Genomic DNA, 20,019 nt, shown 5'->3' with positions numbered 1-20,019 from the left:
GAATATAAACGAATAATAAATTTATTACAGAAAAAAGAGGATCAATTAATGGATAAGACTTTAGGATGCATAAAATGTTTCTTGCAGGGCTATTTAATTTGAAGTACTTATATGTAATATTTATTCTTGATAAACTTTTGAATGCTGTCTACATCGCGCACAGACATTCGCATATACAGCATTGCCTATTGTTAATATATAACTTAATATTGCATTAATTTCTATAACAATTAATATAATCATTTCTTAACTCAAAATAAAAAATATTATTATACCTCCTCATATCCTCGTTGGATGCGCAAACTTTAGAGAGAAATGCATCTCTACAGACTAGCTACATAATAAAAACGTTTTTGTTTTCTACTTGTTTTTTTTCGTTAGGTAGTAATTTAAGTCTTTCTACATATTTATTTAACATGTCTGACAAAATATACGAATTCATTTGTGTGGCCACGACAAACATAAGTGAACCGAAGGTGTCCCCTCCAGGTTACCGTAACTTTTAGTTTGCAGAAATGTTTTCAGCCTGCTCCAGTCCAGTGCGTTACATGACTGCCCCCTACTGATCATGTCTTTCCTATGTCATTGTATTTTCCGTGTTCCCTTGGAATACACCGGCGTCACGCGAGACCACTTTACTTCCCGCGCGCATTTTAAATGGCCAGATCTGTACATGGGCTGACGCAGCCTTATAAAGCACTCCTGGTATACAATACAAAGGCTGGGATTAACTAGAGAAAAGTTAAGTAATTTTGTTCACTGCATAAATGCCCCGGGGTGAGGAAAGCTGTCAGACTTAAAGTCAAAATAATTTTCCAGCAAAAGAAAAAGAAAAATCTGGAAAGCACAAGATCTACAGAGTAGGATGAGAGACAAGTGCAGCATTAACACATGGAAGGTTGTTGTGGTTTGTCATTTTTTATTAACTAAACCATTTCAGATTTTATGATAAGCTTCTATTTCTAGTTTCTATTTACTGCAGTGGTAACATTTTGTGATCAAAATTAGAGAACAGTAACCACTGTAGCACGAAAGAAGATTACAGCTAAAATTTTGGAGGGTTACAGCTGTCAGAAATTAGTTGAAAATGTCGAGGGCCTTACTTTGAATGACTTGAGTTTCTTAGCCATGACTTTGTCTTAAAGGATTTTCCAGAGATTTTCAGTTAGGTTTACATCAGGACTCTGGCCCAGCCATTTTATTATTTCAAAGTTCTTAGCTTCAAGGAACTGCTTCACCTGTTTTGCAATGACAAAATCACAGGCTGATTGGGAGATGCTTGCAGGGAAGAAATCACAGGAGGTTCTGATAAACATTTGCATTCACCATGCCATGAAGCTACAGTAAATAAGAGGCCCAACGTCTGCTGCAGAAAATGTCCCCCGAACCATAACACTTCCTCCTCCATCTTTCACTGACTTCTTTCTTCTCACTGACACTTTGGCTTCAGTCTTGCTCTCATCACTTAAGTGAACTTTGGACCAGTTCTCCTGTGTAAACACAACATGCTCATCAGCAAAGGTGAGCTTAGACTTTTGATTCTTTTTGCTGATGAGAGGCTTGGTCACTGCAGTGTGCGCTTTCAGTCCGACTTCTCTTAAACATTCTGAGACAGATTCTTACCATGTTCATCACTGAACTGGCAAGCAATTCAAGGTGCAGTGTTGAACCGATTCCCCATTGAGAGTTTAGAGGCCCTTGCTTTGAATGAATTCAGCAAATCTCCGGCTGCAGGACATCACTAGTTTCTTAGAATGCACTGATGTGGTCTTGGTCCATTCTTCTTCCACTCTCTGTAGTGGGTTTCTTAGCTAAATTTACTGACTTCTTTACACAGTTGGGCTTTAGTCTCTCCTCAGTTTGACGCTAACAAAATGTTGCCCATCAGACCCAAATAAATTCAACTTGCTTTCATCACCAAAGTGAACTTTGGACCAGTTCTCCTGTGTCAAAAAGCTAAACTCACCTTTGCTGAGGAGCATGTTGCTCATCAGTAAAGGTGAGCTTAGCCTTTTGATTCTTTCTGCTGATGTGACGTTTGGTCACTGCAGAGTGCACGTTCAGTCCGACTTCTCTTAAACATTCCAAGACAGATCCTTATACTGTTCATCGCTGAACTGGTAAGCAATTCCATCTGCAGTGCTGAACCGATTCCCCATTGAGAGTCTCTGCATTATCCTGTCCTCTCCTGCATTTGTCTTGTGTAGAGGACTTGAATGATTTAGTGTCATTGTAAAGATAAAATATTCGGGAAATTACAGATTTGGAATGAAGAGCTTCTCTTAGAGTGGCTGAAAGGGTCATCCCTTTGGCTTTTTTCCATTCGACCTCCTGTTGCAGGGTTTTAGTCAACTTAGAGCAGCTCGCCATCAAAAAATCTCAGTGAAAATTGGAGAAATACAGTCAGTTAAAGAGGGTTTGTGATATATTTAATGGATTTAGCGCCAGGTGCCAGATTAACACCAATAACTTGGAGGTATCTGTAAGTGTTCTCTAATTTTGATCAGAGTTCTTTTTTAAATATGTCATTTAAGTTTGGAATTAAATTAATTTATGAAACATGCTTTAAAAACTGCCCTTCTACTCACATTAGAATAACTTCAAATGGGACTTAGCAGTGACCTTAACATTTAGGAAATTATAGGTTCTCTAATTTGGATGCATTTTAATATATGATTGAACAGAAATGACCAATTACACACTGTCATGTATTAAATGATCCCATTTAAAATTATGCTTTGCTAGTGCAATTTTAATTTCACCTGTAGAGTTTCATTAAATGAGTTCATTAGTTTGGTTAGATGTCTGCACTGACTAACCACCCTGTTCCCTATATTCGCTGACCTCCTGCCTCCCCGTGCTGGGCAGGATCCGCCGCCAAAAGAGGAAATCGTAGATGACTACATTACAGGAATAGAAGAAGTTGGAGTGGATCCCACCATTGCCACCAATGAAAATGTAGATGTTGTGGAGTCTGAAAACACAAACACCGCGGAAAACCAGGACTTTAAGGAATACGACATGAACGAATATGATCCAAAAGAAGTAGACCCCAGCGTTTATGAGGATTCGTTCTACGACTACAATACTAATGAAGCTAAACCCACTGGATCAACCTACGAAAGCGAGATTGGACCGGGTCGACCTGCTGAAACAGAGTACACAGAGAGTAATGTGAGTTGACAAGCATGTTTTTTACATTGCAACCACATAAGTGTAATTCTAATCCTACTAATTGCTAGGGATAATGTCTATTTACCTTATTGCATTTCAGTATGTCATGCTGACACAGCAGCACTTGAAAGTCTCTCAATTGTAGTTTGCTTGTGGTGTGTGGCAGACAGGAAATGAAATTTTAGCTGTGTGATTACAGTGTTGATGTGTTATAATGTGGGACTTATTTTCACAGTTCAACACAAGCACTCGTTCACACAGACACTTACCACAGTGGGTTTGTGCTCCTTTTCTTCATTCCTAGAGATATGTATCATCCTTGCACTAATGGGCTGACTTTAATACTTGTGTTAACTGACAGTATAAATATTGTCAAATGACTTTCCCTGTGGGTCTTACAAGTGGACATTATAGAAAAAAGATGGAGTACTCATTTCATTTCTAATCATCCTCACAGTAATCACTGAGCATGTTCACCACTTAGCTTTGTAGAGTTATAGAGTCCATTCTGGGCTTTAGCTGTAGTGCTTAATGTACTGTTTTACAGTTGTTTGCTCTACAGGAGTAGTACTTCCTCTGTCATTAAATCTCAGTTTGTTTTGCCTCTGTTGTAGGTTGGCGGTGGCTATGGTGGTGAGAAGGGGCAAAAAGGTGAACCTGCAGTCATTGAGCCGGTAGGTAAACTCTACATGACGCTTTTACAAGTACCAAATAAAATGCAACTACTAATAATGCATCATATTTTTTTCCCCCTCAATAGTGTGTCAGTTCAGTATGTGTCAGGCTGCTAACCGTTATATATTATATATATATTGTGTTCACCCAAAAATGAACTAAATAATTAGATTTTAGTATAGATAATGTTTTTGAAAGTCTCTTATGCCCACAAAGGCTGTATTTATTTCATCAACAATAAAGTGAAACAGTAATATTGTGAAATATTATTACAATTTAAAATAGCTATTTAATATATTTAAACTAATTTACTTCTTTGAATGCAAAGCTGAATTTTCAGGAGCCATTACTCCAGTCTTCAGTATCACATAAGTGGAAGCAAATCCTAAAATGACCCTGGACCACAAAACCAGTCATAAGGGGAACATTTTTTAAATTGAGCTTTCCACTTTTCACTGGTGTACGGTTTGTTAGGACAGGACAATATTTGGCCAAGATACATCTGTTTGAAAATCTAGAATCTAAGGGTGCAAAAAAATTAAAACATTGAGAAAATCGCCTTTAAAGACGTCCAAATTAAGTTATTGGCAATGCATCTCACCAATTGAAAATTAAGATTTGATATATTTGTGGTAGGAAATTTACTAAATACTTTTGTGGAACATGATCTTAATGTTCTAATATTTTTTGGCATAAAAAAAAAAGAATCTGTAATTTTGACCCTAATGTATTATTGGCTATTGCTTAAAATATAGACTGGTTTAGTGGTCCGGGGTCACAAATGTAGAATTTTTATTTATTTATTGAATTTCTTAACAATTTAAAAGTCTTCATTATCACTTTTAATCAATGTAATGCATCCTATATTGTGGATCTGCCAATATGCCAGTGTAGTCATACCTCCCACGTAATTATTCGTTGTACAGTTGTACAGGAAAGGGAAGATGGCAGCAGTCCAGGAAAAAAGATTTGTACATTAATGCCTTCAAATGTCAATGTATTATTCATCTAATTTTGACAGCAGTTTCATTATTCACTTTTCTGAAACTGTGGAAAAAGGCGATTGATTCGGTTGGACTAAATGAGCCACATCTACTGGGTTCCTCTTCGTTTTTCTCTGATTTTCTTTTTTATTTCTGTGCTGCTCATACTGTGAGATTTACGGCCTGCCCAGCATGCTACCGTTCTCATGTTTTTCTTCCTCTCTTCCTTTCAATTCTTTTCAGGGGATGCTTGTAGAGGGACCCCCAGGACCACCAGGGCCCGCTGTGAGTATCACCTTATTCCGCACTCTTTGAGAAACTCCACAGGAAAAATTCCTTCATGGAAAATGTCAGAATAGAGTTGGCGTGAGCATTCCTGTTTGTGTTAGGTTTCACACGTCTGTTTTTTCAGGGTATTCCCGGCACTCCAGGTATTCAAGGCTCCCCAGGCCTCCACGGAGATCCTGGTGAGAGAGTAAGTTGACATTTCTCAGAAAATCATCACTCATTTGAGTAACTTACTATCTTTTAATCCCATTTGTGGTCTTATTTATTTAGAAACATCAATTATAGGTAACAGTAGCCCTGCTAAAACGTTCACAACACTTTCCTCGCTTTATTAGAGGAGTAAGTAGTTTCTGACTTCCACATAAAGACAGTGGTAACGTTTACATTGTTTAAAGCACCGAGAGAATAAGCTAATGACAAGCAGCATGTCGTAGCTATGTGAATGAGCAGATGTGTATGTATTACAAAGACCTAGGAGGCCACGTTGAAACCAGATCTGGCTATAAATTCTCACTCTAATAACACTTCCAGAAGAGCAGCAGACCTTACAACCTCTCATACACATTAACACATACTCATTCTACCATAGATCCTTATGTCTGGTGCTGTTCGCACCATTTTTTAGAATAGTTAATATGCTCTGTTGATTATTGCTCTGAGAAAAGCTGTGCACCATACAAACAAACAGCTGGATTTTTCTTCTCTTTTTACGGCGGTGCAGCTTGGCCTCTTCTTCTAAACCTCCCGCTGAGTTAACCTTCGCAGTGCATTCTGGGAAACAGACAACACTCCCATCAACATTGACCTACGTCTCCCAGCACAAAGGGGTTTTTGTCTATGAGGGGGAAGTGATTTCCCACTCGCTTTGATGTTCATTGGTTCTTTCTTATATGAAGAATCTGTAGCCAAAAAGGCTTAATGAACAACGATGGCCACTTTCCTTGATAGCCTGACCCTTTTACACATCACATCCTTCCTGATTTATATACAGAAGCACATGTGCGCTAAGTGTCAGTGTATATGTTACAGAGAAAGGACGTTTGCCCGGCCTTAAAACACGCACGCACGTACTCACACAATTATACCATCATATGGGAACAATTTAAAGTGAGCCGTCTACAAGAGGAGCGTGACATGCCTGCTAAAGAGATCTCTTCGCAAACTTACCCTAGCAGCATTCCATCATAAGTGTGTATGCGTTATAGTCCTCCCGCTTTTCTTGTGGGGTGTCAGTTTCATTACGGGCACACACACAAATAAACAGCGCAGTGAAAGGAACTATAAACAAGACAAAACATACATAAACCCCAGTATAAATATAACACGAAATAAACCTAAGTCTATTATTATGGGATAATGACGGGACTTTAGCACATTAGCTATTTTTGATTTGGGGTGTAAGGAAGGCTGCGGAAATCTCCTGCAGTTTGGATGCAATTTGCGAAAGCGCCACAGCATTTTTCTCTAAACAATTTAGCCAGGCTTTTGTTTTTTGCGAACCGTTTAGGGATTTTGTGTTGACTTGGGTTACCTAACCGACAATTTAAAACGATCCTACAGTATTTTTCCTTTGCTCATGAGCGGATTTGTGTATTTTAAACTTTAAAGAAACGTCTCTTTCCATGCCTATAGTTTTCTCTTTTTTTTGTACAGCCATTTACACATTGGTTTCCCACATGCTCTATGCCTCATTTCCTTCTGTTCTCCCTCCCTCTTTTCTCCTTCTCTCTTCTTCTCTCAGGGCCCTCCTGGTCGTCCTGGTTTGCCAGGCGCAGATGGAGCTCCGGGGCCCTCTGGCACCATCCTCATGTTGCCGGTAAGCTCGTCCAACCCATACATTTCCATTGATTCTGATTAAGGACAAGATTTTCCAGAGAAACCACCAAACTTATCTCAAAATCAGCTGCAAATGGCCACTTCCTTTAACATCAGACAAATTACTATCATTGTAAACGTCCAAGTAGGTTATGAATTGTTGCAGCTGCGAAAAGCCCTAACCCCACCCTGCTATACCCAACAGTCTACTTTAACTCTACACAAACTGGCACTTTGCAGCCCATATGCAAACCCATAATGACAAGACCGTTGAGGCCACTTTATGCTGTAGTGACTCCAGTGGCCCCTCTAAATTCCAGCATGCAGTAAAAGTACTGAAATAAACTTGCAATTTCTGTATTTGTTTCTCTGACAGTTCCGCGCTGGTGGAGATTCTTCAAAAGGTCCAGTGGTGACGGCGCAAGAAGCTCAGGCCCAAGCCATCCTCGCCCAGGCCCGGGTGTGTACCTTTGGTCACGTCGCCCTGAATGTTTTTTTTTTTTTTTTTTGGCTGAAACAAGTGCAGAGAATGTATATGAGCAAGTTTAAAGGGACTGTTTAAACCAAGACAGGTTTATAGTTCTCATAACACTGTATGGTACATGGAAATGTACCAGTTGCCAGTAACACCACTTATATACTCTACTGCAGTTAATGTCAGGTTTGCAAATCTTCTTAACCATTTGCTTTGTCGCTGCAGTTGACTATGAGGGGACCACCTGGTCCAATGGGATTGACGGGACGCTCCGGCCCTGTGGTAAGTGTCCCATCTCTAACTGACATGTACTCAAAAAATAAAATAGTCCAAGATTTAATTTTAAAATAATTGGGAGTGTAGGTTAATACAGTTTATTAAACAGTTTTACAAACCTAAATATGTTGCACCCAATGAAATTAAGTTGTTAACAACAAGTTACGGAATTGTGATGCTTTTTTCCGTTCAACTAATTCGTTTTTATTTATTTATGTATTTATTTATTTACTTATTGAATATAAATGAGGAGATTTGCCTTTATGATTGTCTCTTTTGTTTTCCCATGTCTTTCTTTTAAACCACACTTCCTCCAGTGGACATCACGCAAACACTGATAGGAACATGTGTTAGATTCATCTTGCAATGATTTATGACCAGAAAATGAACAGTTCTTCGGTGCTGATGTGCTTTCAGGCTGCCTGCTGTTTATTTTCACGTTCCCTGCTCAGATTTCTTTTGTCATTTTCGCGTTTCTGTATTTTGTCCTCTTGAGGTGAATCATACTAAGAATGCCACTAGAATTTCTTTCATTCTTTTCCACAGCTGCCTCCAAATCAAATGCCCTTTACAGAAATGGCACAGGAATGTGTTTGGATAGCCAGCGTGTGACCCAAACACAGCTCCACGCATATGATATTGGTGTTTAGAGATGTGAAACTCATCTGTGTGCGTGTGTGTGTTTCAGGGTGGTCCTGGTGCACCTGGTGCTAAAGGGGACAGTGGAGATTCTGGACCACAGGTGACTATTTCTCTTCACACTTTAACAACCTGTTTTAACAGCTTTAATCCTAATTATAATTCCATTATTCACACTACTTTTCTATTAATTTAATGTGTTTTTAATTGATTGAAGACCACAGAGCTGGGATGATTAGATAAATTAAGACTCAGACTTCATTTCTGAGTGAACTGTCTCTTTAAAGGTAACCTCGGGTATTAAGACTTGTATGGCTTAATATACGTAACGTAAATGATGTCTCTTACTGAAATATTTAGTAGAAAACCCATGAAAGATTTATGTTATTTTAAAAAACACATTGTTTTATACATATTTTGGACTATGGGAGGCACCATTATCACGGTGATGTAAAATGGTTGCACTCGGTGAGCTAATGGCACTTTCTGTTGCTATTTTTACCACAACACAACTCAGAAAATAAAATACTGTTAGGATGACAACAGCTACTGAAAGAGCTTACAGGTGGTGATGGACATAAGTGTAGGCTGAAACCAAATGCTGTACCATTGATTTTTCACCACAAGGAGTCTGAATGCCAGCAGATACCACATGAAATCCATGCTGAGAAAGTTCTTTAGTGTCTGCGGCGTCATGACAAGCATCGACATGTTTACATCCTGCCAGGATGGCATCTAGCATTTCTTGTCTCTGCCATTTGTAAGCTGTTTCAATAGCTGTGGTCCACTAAAAGCCTGAAAGATGCAGGTCTTTAGTAGTTTTATTCATCCAGAGGTGTCTTCCCATTTTTTCTCCTCTTCGTTTCGCTTGGAAAGCAGTGAAGACTTACTTTGCTTCTCTTGTTGCCCTTCGACTGAAAATTACAACCAAAAGCCGCCCAATGTTAGCCTGGCTAACGCCAGACCACGTTATGACTTCGTCATTATTCGTGGTCTGGGAACCACGTTCATTTTCTCGTATTTGAGGCGTGGTTTACGAATGCCCAGAGCTGTTTATTGGGCGCTACGAATGTCTATCAAATGCGCCTGTGCGTAGCTCATAGCCAATCGTTTCAATCATACCGGATGACGTATACAGAGCGATGGTTTAACGGCAAAAGTTGCTCTTTTTTCAAAATAAACTTGCGTTCTAAACTACTTAGAACACTATCTAAGGGGCCGTTCACATGTCGCGTCTTCTGCGTGCTAAAGTTCGTTATTTCAAATTTAGACGCGCGTTATGCGCGCGCATAATGGAAGTATTTTCCATGCGCAAGCTACAGAGCGGTTTGGAAAGGAGAAAGCGACGCGCCTAGCGTTTTCCACGCGTTTTTAGGCGCGACATGTGAACGGCTGCATCGAATGATAACTTGCTGCCATGCTGGATCCATAGTTATAAACAAACTGCTTCTGTGAGTCGCGACGCATAAAAGGCGTCATCGTCTTGCTGCTCCCTCCCCGTTCTGTGATTAGTTTCCTATCTGAGGTGAAAATTTGGTCCATGGTTTCCATGCTACCTTCCAGCGTGAATAAAATCGCGCTGCGCGGAAGGCAGCATGGGGACACCCAGGCTAGCCCAATGTGGCATCATATCAGTATTTTATTTTCCGAGTTGCGTTTTGGTAAAAATAGCAATAGGTTGCGCCAGTACCTCACTGAGTGCAACCATTTTACATCATCAAAAAATGGCGTCCCTCATAGTCCAAAATTTGTATAAAACGATGTGGATTTTTTTTTTTAAATAATGTCAATTTTTCATGGTTTTTCTACTACATATTTCAGTAAGAGACGGAGAGATCATTTACTGTATATTATATTTAAGTCAAGTCAAGTCAAGTCACCTTTATTTATATAGCGCTTTTAACAATACAGATTGTGTCAAAGCAACTTCACAGTATTCAAACAGGACAATAGTGTGTAAGTAACACATTATTGTAAACAATCAATTTTCAGTTAAAGGCTGTTTATCAATGAATTCAGTGATATCATCATCCAGTTTAGTTCAAATAGTATACGATATCAGCAATACAAGCAAGCCAGAGGTGACAGCGTCAAGGATCCAAAACTCCACAGGTGACAGAAATGGAGAAAAAAACCTGTCTCAGTCGGGGGACCAGTTCTCCTCTGGCCAGACGAAACCAGCAGTTTGTAACAATGTCAAATTGCATATTAAGCCATACAAGTCTTAATACCTGTGGTTCCCTTTACGGCACGTTACATTGGAGGAGATATTGTAGTTATAGATTATAGTTATAATTTATTTGGGCCCACCCTAAAATTATTTCTAAAAACGCTGCTTTTAAATGACAAAAAGAATGATCCAGCAAAGTTGAATTCAGTTGTAGTCAGAATTAGTGTGTTGCATCAGAAATTTGCTCTGCCTCTAAGCCCACAGGTGCAGCCGCCATAAACTTTAACGCTGCCATAACAATTAGCGTGCTTCTTTTCAGGGTATAGCTTGTGTACAATTGAATGTAAATTATGTTGGAGGGGATAAACACTCCACTCCACTCCATATCCACAGTAAAACAGCACTTTCTGATGTAAAAAGAAACATGCGCTTGTACTCTGGAGCAGAGAGTCTCAGTCAGCTGACAGTGCGAAGGAAGAATTATTAAGTGTTACTTCACATAAAAAGTAGCAATTACTTTTAGTTGTCGGTGTTGATAGCCTCATGGCACTACAGGCGTCCCAAGTTTGAATCCTGTCTCGTGGACCTTACCTAATCCTGTCCCCCTCTTTCTCTCTCCAAAAAACAAAAATGACTTTTATGTCATTTTCAAGTCTGCTTTTCACTTGTCATTTAGCAGTATTCGAATGTTTTGTGTTTTTAAGGGACCAAGAGGACTTCAAGGCCCTACTGGATCGCCTGGAAAACCAGGAAAGAGGGTAAGAACAGGAAAAACCTGCTCATGCTGTGAGTTGGTAGTGTTTGATTATGGCATGACAATGAAAAAGCAAAAAGGTGACATACATAATACATCTGCAACACTGCTGCTGAAGCACTCTGGCAAAGTCAACCGGAAAGGCGCTAAGCAAGGAGCCCACTGTTTGCTCTCCAACCGCTCACCAGATTTTCCATGCAACTGTCTGTGTCTATTAGTTTTGACCTAAATTTACCTGTTGAATGACATATGTCTTTTGGATTCGCATTCCACATCTGCCAGTTCTAATGGCAAACGTTTCTCGGATTCTCCTTTGACACAGTTTATTCACATTTTTGTTATAAATGAGTCCAATTGCCACAATAACTCAATCCCCAAACGTGCTGTAGACTCAACACACCTTATTTAGGTTGTGTGAACTCGCTCGTTTCACGTCATCTTCTGTCTCACATCGATTCCGCAGTTGTTTGAAACATATGTTATGCACATTAACCTGCTCGCAGGCTGATGATGTGACCTGGTTTTACAGGGCCGAAATGGAGCCGATGGAGCCAGAGGAATTCCTGGAGAATCAGGAGCCAAGGTAAAATCATTTCTGACTCAAAACCTCCACTTTCACACAGTTAGCACTGATTGCAGTAACAGAACAACTACTTCTGTATTCAAGCCAGTGGGGAGATTTTGCTACTTTATGTCTGGTATAATTGCTGATTTTGAATTAATGAGTTAATATCTACAATTAATCTATCAACTAATATAAACAATACATTTATTACACTATTTGTTCAACTTTGTTAATGTTAGTTAATAAAAATACAGTCATTCATTGTTTGTTCATGCTAACAAACACAACTTGTGATTTTTACATTAACTAAGATTAATAAATGCTGCGAAGGTATTGTTCGTAACTAATGAACCTTGAAATGAAGGACAATGCACTGGACAGAAATGAGTAACATTGTAATAAATAATGTTACAAAATAATTTATTCTCGTTGTTATTGCTGATTCACAGGGTGACAGAGGATTTGATGGACTTCCTGGTCTACCTGGTGAGAAAGGACACAGGGTAAGTGCTAAACTATTCTTAAGAAAACTTACACTCAGTTTTTCAGCATTGTTGTAATACTTGAAATGAAACGGAATAGTTTTAGACAGCAGAACGCAAGCCCTGACCACCACCCGTGAGGAAAATGTCTTTTTAATGCTCAATTATCAAACTTCCAGCTTGTCTCGAACAGCGCTTTATGATTATGGGAACAATTCTTGCCTGGTTTCATTTTATTCCTCAGCGGCAGTTTTCCTACAGAAACCTAGCTTCTTGTTGACTCCTGCCAAGACCAAGAGCATTTTTATAATGTTACATGTCTGCCACTGTACGTTTTGTTTAGCGTGCTGACAGTCATAGTGGCAGGAGCTGACCTTGTTATAGATGTGATGGGGCTTGTATGGCGTGCTTGCGTTCCTCTGGCAAACGAAAGCTGTTGTCGCTAGGCACAGCGGAGTGTGGCTTGCTTGGCCTGGGCTAGTATAGTGAAAGAGGCCCGCAGATCACAGGGAGCTGTGTATATTTCCAGCCAAAGTGCTGTCCTCCTAATCCTGCCCTGGGTAATTACAGGCCCCGCTATGTTATAGCCTCTTCTTATAGGGATGCAGTCTTATAAATAGTGGTCATGGGCCCTTACAATGCACAGAGCCAAAAGCAGGCAGGCAGGGACGGTAATAATACATTTACTCTTTTTCTTCCTCTGTCATTTCATCTCTTTCATTTTTTTAGGGTGAGGGAGGTCCCATTGGCCCACCAGGCCCTCCAGGAGAGGACGGACCAAGGGTGCGTTTGCCAAGTGACACGTTAATTTGTTATTTTGATTCATATGTACTTACATGGTTGTGTGCAAACACATGTTTTCATGTTTTTGCTCTTGTCTGCAGGGAGAGGATGGAGAGATCGGACAGAGAGGAATGCCAGGAGAAAGTGTAAGCATCTCCATTTGCGTTTTGTATTCACTTGTCATATTTTCCATTTTTTTGTGATCTATTCAAATCTTAGAAGACATATTGTTCGAAGCTTTAACCCTCTTTTGTATCAGTGTAGGCACAGACTTATGAAATATGAAATTGTTTCTGTATGCGCTATCGTTCAAAAGTTTAGGATTAAATGAATGCCGTTAATTACTTTTTTTATTCAAAAAGTATCCAGTTTCCACAAAAAAAAATATTAAGCAACACTGATTCTCATAAAAATGTTATCTTAAGCATTTCTGAAGAAACGTGATACTAAAGACTGGAGTAATTATTCTGATAATTCAGCTTTACCGTCACAGAAATAAATGACATTAATAAAATTTCACAATATTGCTGTATTTTAATCAAATTAATGCAGCCTTGGTGATCATAAGTATGGAAGCCCGTTTTCGGCCACTGAATGAAAATGTAAAAAAGTTATTGCGACTTGTTATTTTACAATTCTGACTTTTTTTCTTATTATTACGTTATACAAACTCGCAATTCTGACTTTTTTTCTCAGAATTGTTAGATATAAACTCGCAATTCTGAGAAATGAAGTCAGAATTGTGAGAGATAAACAATCAGTCTTTTTTTCTCCTCATAACTGGACTTTATAACTCGCAATTGTGAGTTTATATCTCATAATTTTTAGAAAAAAAGTCAGAATTGTGAGGTACAAAGTTGCAATTGCGAGAAAAAAGTTGCAATCATAAGTACGGAAGCCTGTTTTTCTCTCAGTGAATAAAAAAAGGTTATTGCGACTCTAAATTCTGACTTTTTTTAATTGTGAGATATAAAGTCACAATTGCGAGTTATAAAGTCATAAACTCGCAATTCTGAGAAATAAAGTCACAATTGTGTGATATAAATTCAGAATTCAGTAAAGTTGCAATCGCATAATATAAACTCGCGAAAAGTCAGAATTGTGAGATATAAACTCGCAATTCTGAGAAATGAAGTCAGAATTGTGAGATATATACTCGCATTTCTTTAAACATATCAGTCTTTTTTTTTCTCCTCGTAACTGTACTTTAACTCTCAATTGCAAGTTTATATCTCACAATTCTGAGAAATTTGTATCTCAGAATTGCGAGATACAAATTTGCAATTGCAAGAAAAGGTCGCAATTCTGACTTTATTTCTTGGAATTGTAAGTTTATATTCTACAATTCTGACTTTATAACTCGCAATTGTGCGTTTATATCTCACAGTTATGAGAAAAGTCCGAATTGTGAGATAAAAAGTCACAACTGCCTTTTTTATTTATTATTCAGTGGCGAAAATGGGCTTCCATACATAAGGACTTCTTTCAGAAAAAAAAAAAAAAACACAAACAACTTGTTGACTCTAAACATTTAAATGATTGTGCATAATCTAAGGTCTGAGACCCAAACCACAACTAATGTGACCTTTTCACTGAGGATGTATGTTCAATTTTGTGTATAATCTAATTAGGAAAAGTGAAGTATCAATTAGATGCTTCAACGTTAATTTTTGAGTTATTCAAATGGACCTTAAGGCTCTCAAGACAAAACGTGAGAGTCATTAACTTCACTTTATGCCTAAAAGACCATGACTGCCCACTGTAATCACTTTTCACGCCCCACCCTGCTCTTTCCAACCTTAAAATCTCTGTATTTGTTGTTCATTGCTCATTGTGGTAATGGCTGTGTACGGGAAAGGAGCGCTGCAGTTTTCTATTTTCTCCAGCTCTTTTTCTTTCTTTGTTTCTCACGACACGCTAATGGTCTCACATATTTTACTTGCTCTTTGACTAAATACTCCATCAGCAAAGATCTAACAAATAACAGAATCAGCCCTGAAGATGTGGAATCTAATTGGAGTGAGTCTGACAGCTGATGTCTACAGCGAAAACCCGGTGTCTGTTTCTGTCTTAAACCTTGTGCTCTGTGATGACTGTAAAAAATGATAAACATTTTTTTCCTTTAAATAATTTTAATGTCTCTCGCAGTTGATCAAAACAAAGTATGCAGATATTATTATAGCTTTAATTAGTCAAGATCACTAAGTAGTAGTTACACTGTTATACAAAGTAACCACAAAGCATCCACCAAGTATTCAAACTAATTTTAGTGAGGAAATGACATTTGTAATATTGAGTTAACTTCAACCACAGCTAAAGTTCAGCTTGATGTGTTGATGTATGTTCCACTTTAAAAAATATATAAAATGTAATGTTTAATTATATGATAACATAAATTAGAATATGTACCATGCTAAAGCTGGTCCATGATGCCTTTTGATTTGTCCTGCCATGCCATATCACAAAAGGGGGTTAAAAATCGCATAACTCAATTTATAATTTCCTTTCTTTGGAAAGATTTTGCTTTTTGTTCTTGAAAGATAATATAAACATAATTTTTTTAATTTAATATTGTTGGATATTGTGTAACATTTACTCTTAGTCTACAGCCTTCCATCAAGTTTGTTTTTTGGCTCCTCATAGTAGACAGCTTTGGCAAATCTCTTGTAAAAGTATATGGTACTTGTTGTAACTCAAAATACGTCACATTTGTTATAGGGGGTCCAAGCTCCATAGCTCTATCCACCAGGGGGTCTTTGGTCTGATGACCACTTGGCTGTCTAAATTATTATCATGACATGTTTCTTTTATTATTTACCAGGGTCCAAGAGGACTGCTGGGCCCTAGAGGTTCTGCTGGTACCCCTGGACAGCGTGTATGTACCATAAACACCACACTTACTTATTTACAACCATCCAAATAGCTTGAAACTCACAGCTTGACACTTCTGTTCTATACACATGCAGGGTCTTCTTGGATTGGATGGACCACCTGGCCCTAAAGGAAACATGGTAAGGATTTTCTCTCCCCTGCTTTTATAGTGTGCTTATAACAGAAGAAAGACTCTTCTGCTCTCTAGACCCCCCTAAGGGGTTTTCTGGTTGGTTAACTGTCCTTAACTGACAACCTATGACCTCGCTGTAACATGTTTGTTGTCTCAAGCAAAGGTCACATCTAAGTAAGGCTATTAGATGAGAGAAACAAAGTAGGATTGGCAGGAGAAAGTGTCACTGTGACTGTGGCAGCAGGGGGTGATCTTTGACCTGGAAGTGCTGAAATTAAGAAGGCATGATGTCTGCCACTAAAGTATGCAAGACAGGAAGTGGATTTATGTAGGCATACACAGTTTTGTATGAACACACCATATACACCACATTTTGTTAGTTTCTTAGTCATTTGTTCACAAGCTTGTCTTGAACAGCAGTCTTTGAAGGATTCAATTGAGACTGACTGATTAAAAATTAAAATAATCACAGCTGAAGTCAAAAGTTTCCATACACCTTGCTGAATCTGTACAATGCGAATTTTATCAAAATAAGAGAGATCATACAAGGTGCATGTTTTATTTTATGTAGTACTGACCTGAATAAGATATTTAACATAAAATACTTTTACATATAGTTTAAAAGAGAAAATAACAGTTGAATTTATAAAAATGACCCTGTTCAAAAGTTTACATACACTTCATTCTTTATACTTTATTGTTACCTGAATAATCCACAACTCCCTTATTTGTCCTGAACAGTTAAACTGTCTGCTATTTCAGAAGAATCCTTCAGGTCTCACAGATTTTTTGGTTTATCAGCATTTTCATGTATTTGAACCCTTTGCAAAAATGACTGTATCATTTTGAGATCCGTCTTTTCACACTAAAGACAACTTAGGTACTCCAATGCAAAGAAGGAAGGTTCAAACGCTCACTGATGCTTCATAAAGAAAAACGATGCATTAAGAGCCGGGGGCGAAAACTTTTGAACAGAATGAGGATGTGCACATTTGTTTTATTATGTCTAAATATTAGTGTTGGGTCGAGTCCGAGTTGAGTCCGAGTCTTTAACCATTCGAGTCCGAGTCGAGTCCGAGTCCAAAATGGGGCGAGTCGGACTCAAGTCTGAGTCCAAATGGGTCGAGTCCGAGTCGAGTCCAAGTCGAGTCCGAGTCCAACTAAACACTACTGTTTTTCAGTATCTTAACCTTGTTTTAACCTTTACAACTAGAATAAGGCAATGACAATTTAAATGTAAAAAAGCAAACCGCTATTGCATATTGCCATTTGGATTTTTGATTTCATACCATCTTATAATTAGTGTCCTGCCCAGCAATCTTTAAAGTCATGTAACAGAAGTTATAACTTATGTATTGTGATATATTTAAGAGTGAAACAGCTTTTAGAATTATAGGGCAGGACAGGACTTGACTTTATTTACTGTTATATAGTAAATGTATAAATTCAATGGGGTGGGTAGGAGGCTTAGTGAATGAGGCCTGAGGAGCAGAAAATTCACCTCTTATCTCTGATTTTAGCTGTTTTGGGTTTTATATGACGAATGGTAACACCTTAGACAGGGTAGATGGCATTTAGATTTTTTTTTTTTTCTTGGATGAAAATGAGGCTGTAAGGGGACAGTTTTTATGTAGCAGTCTATGGAGGCCATGGAATAAAAGAGTAAAAAAAGTAAATTTGAGTTTATATTTCAAAATTCTGACTTTATTTTCACAATTCTGAGATTATATCTCACAATTTTGATAAGAAATGACATTCTCCCTTTTCCCCTCAGCTCAAAATCATGAGTTTAAATCCCACACTTCTGACATTTTTCCCCTCAGAAAACTCTGTTGAGTTAATTTGAGTAATAAAGTCCGAAATACAACATATAAACAACATATATTAAAAAAAAAATAATAATAAAATCTTAATTGTGAGATAAAATAGGCAAATTTAATATGACGCTGTCTGCTGCAGCAGTTTTACGTTGCTGTCGCTTTAAGACCGGATGCACAGATCATATATTTTGACACATCTGTATTTCTCCCAACTGTTTAAATTCGACTGCATTTGCATGAATAATCTCCAAGACGGTGCATTTTGACATAACTTTTCGTGTAAGTGTGTAGCAATAACATGCAAAAGAAAACTTAATTCAGCATTTGCATGCTGACTGAGAGGCGCTTTCGGTGAGCACGCTTTGGGTGTTTGTGTATGCAAAGAAAGCAGGCTTTCAAGTACTGGCAAGACTTTTAAACACGTGCGAATACTGAATGTCACTTTCGTAATAATGCATCGAGTCAGTAAAATTTCCGTCAACTGTCCCTGGACTCGGCTGGACTCGGTAATTATTCCCGAGTCCGAAAAGCTTGAGTCCGAGTCAAAATGCAACCGAGTCCGTGACAAGTCCGAGTCCACTAAAAATTAAACTTCAGACCGGACTCGAGTCCGAGTACAAGTCCGAGTACCCCAGCTCTACTAAATATCATATTTAATTCATTTAGTACTGCACTTTAGAAGCTACAGAAGATACATGTTCCCCAGAAGACACAATAAGTTATATTTGCCATGACCTTCATATCAAAAAAGTTTTCAGCGCTCTTAATGCATTGTGTTTCCTTCTGGAGCATCATTGAATGTTTGAACCTTTTGTAATAGTTGCATATCCATCCCTCAGTTGTACTCGGTGTGAAAAGGTGGATCTCAAAATCAGAGTCATTGTTGGAAAGGTTTCAAATACACAAAAATTATGAAAACACAAAGAATTTGTTGGACCTGAAAGACTTTTCTGAAGAACAGTAGGTAGTTTAGGGACTCATTTGTCTTGTGAACTATATGTAAACATCCTTAATGTGATCTTATTCAGGTCAGTACTAAATAAAAAATAACATGCATTTTGTATGATCCGTCTTAGCACATTAAGTAAACTTTTGACTTCAGCTGTGTGTATGGTCCAACATCTCAGCCAGCAAATCAACTCATTAGGTTCATTAAACAGTTTGTTTCAATAAAATAAAAACAAAAAAACTTTATTTTATCATATTTTAGCAGTTTCCATTCAGTCAAGGTCTCAGCTACAACTACCCTATAAAATTCGTACCCATCTCTGTGTCTGTTTCTCTCTGCCAGTGGTTTAAAGCTGCTATAATAGATTTTATTACAGTAGGCTGTGCAATTCAGGAAGGAAGGCCAATGGAAAAAGATGGATTTGTAATTTTCACGTGTCTGTTGTCTAACATGTGGAGTGTTTTTGGAGTTTGAGGTATTGGGGACTGTTTTTCATATCTTTATAAAATGTCATAGGCTCCCTGGAGCAGTGAAGTGTAGGAATAATAATAGTGTTGTGTACTGAAGTGTTTCTGTTAAATGTTCTAACAGGGTCCTCAAGGAGAGCCTGGACCTCCTGGGCAACAGGGTAACCCTGGTCCACATGTAAGTATCAGTCGATTGAGCATCTTTTTGTCAGTTTGCCTCAGACAACCTGATTGTTTTTTTTTTTTTCTAATCAGGATTCTACTTCCTATTTTCCATGAAATCAACATTTTTGTGGTTAGTTTTTAGACTGTCAGTTTTCAGGTCAGCTATAGACCATTGTATTCCTAGAAGTTAACATATATAATCTTTTGTAGATGAACTGTATGTACACTACTGTTTTAAAATGGGGTGAGTAAGTATTGTATTCAGCAAGGACACATTGAATTGTACATTTGTGGGCCCTGGACCACAAAACCAGTCTTAAGAAGCATGGGTATAATTATGGCAATAGCCAAAAATACATTGTAGTGGTCAAAATGATAGATTTTTCTTTTATGCCAAAAATCATTAGGATATTACGTAAAGATCATGTTCCATAAAGATATTTTGTGAATTTCCTGCTGTAAATAAATCAAAACTTAATTTTGTTTAGTATTATGCATTGCTAAGAACTTCATTCAGACAACTTTAGAGGCAATT

The 20,019-nt window shown here is 38.1% G+C and overlaps 1 protein-coding gene across 1 annotated transcript in view; it reads left to right on the top strand.

Moving 5' to 3' along the window:
• Positions 1-20,019, top strand: part of LOC141344548 (uncharacterized) — a 73,798-nt gene that overhangs the window by 34,024 nt on the left and 19,755 nt on the right. The window contains exons 8-23 of the mRNA XM_073849427.1: positions 2,869-3,174; positions 3,789-3,848; positions 5,076-5,117; positions 5,245-5,307; positions 6,862-6,936; positions 7,312-7,395; positions 7,636-7,692; positions 8,375-8,428; positions 11,200-11,253; positions 11,779-11,832; positions 12,264-12,317; positions 13,026-13,079; positions 13,181-13,225; positions 15,901-15,954; positions 16,046-16,090; positions 19,444-19,497. Coding sequence (XP_073705528.1) covers positions 2,869-3,174; positions 3,789-3,848; positions 5,076-5,117; positions 5,245-5,307; positions 6,862-6,936; positions 7,312-7,395; positions 7,636-7,692; positions 8,375-8,428; positions 11,200-11,253; positions 11,779-11,832; positions 12,264-12,317; positions 13,026-13,079; positions 13,181-13,225; positions 15,901-15,954; positions 16,046-16,090; positions 19,444-19,497 — 1,155 coding nt within the window. The remainder of the gene's footprint in view (positions 1-2,868; positions 3,175-3,788; positions 3,849-5,075; positions 5,118-5,244; positions 5,308-6,861; positions 6,937-7,311; positions 7,396-7,635; positions 7,693-8,374; positions 8,429-11,199; positions 11,254-11,778; positions 11,833-12,263; positions 12,318-13,025; positions 13,080-13,180; positions 13,226-15,900; positions 15,955-16,045; positions 16,091-19,443; positions 19,498-20,019) is intronic.

Source organism: Garra rufa, chromosome 10 (assembly GCF_049309525.1).
Source record: "Garra rufa chromosome 10, GarRuf1.0, whole genome shotgun sequence".
Classification (NCBI taxonomy): Eukaryota; Metazoa; Chordata; class Actinopteri; order Cypriniformes; family Cyprinidae; genus Garra; species Garra rufa.
This window is presented reverse-complemented; position numbering and strand designations above follow the sequence as displayed.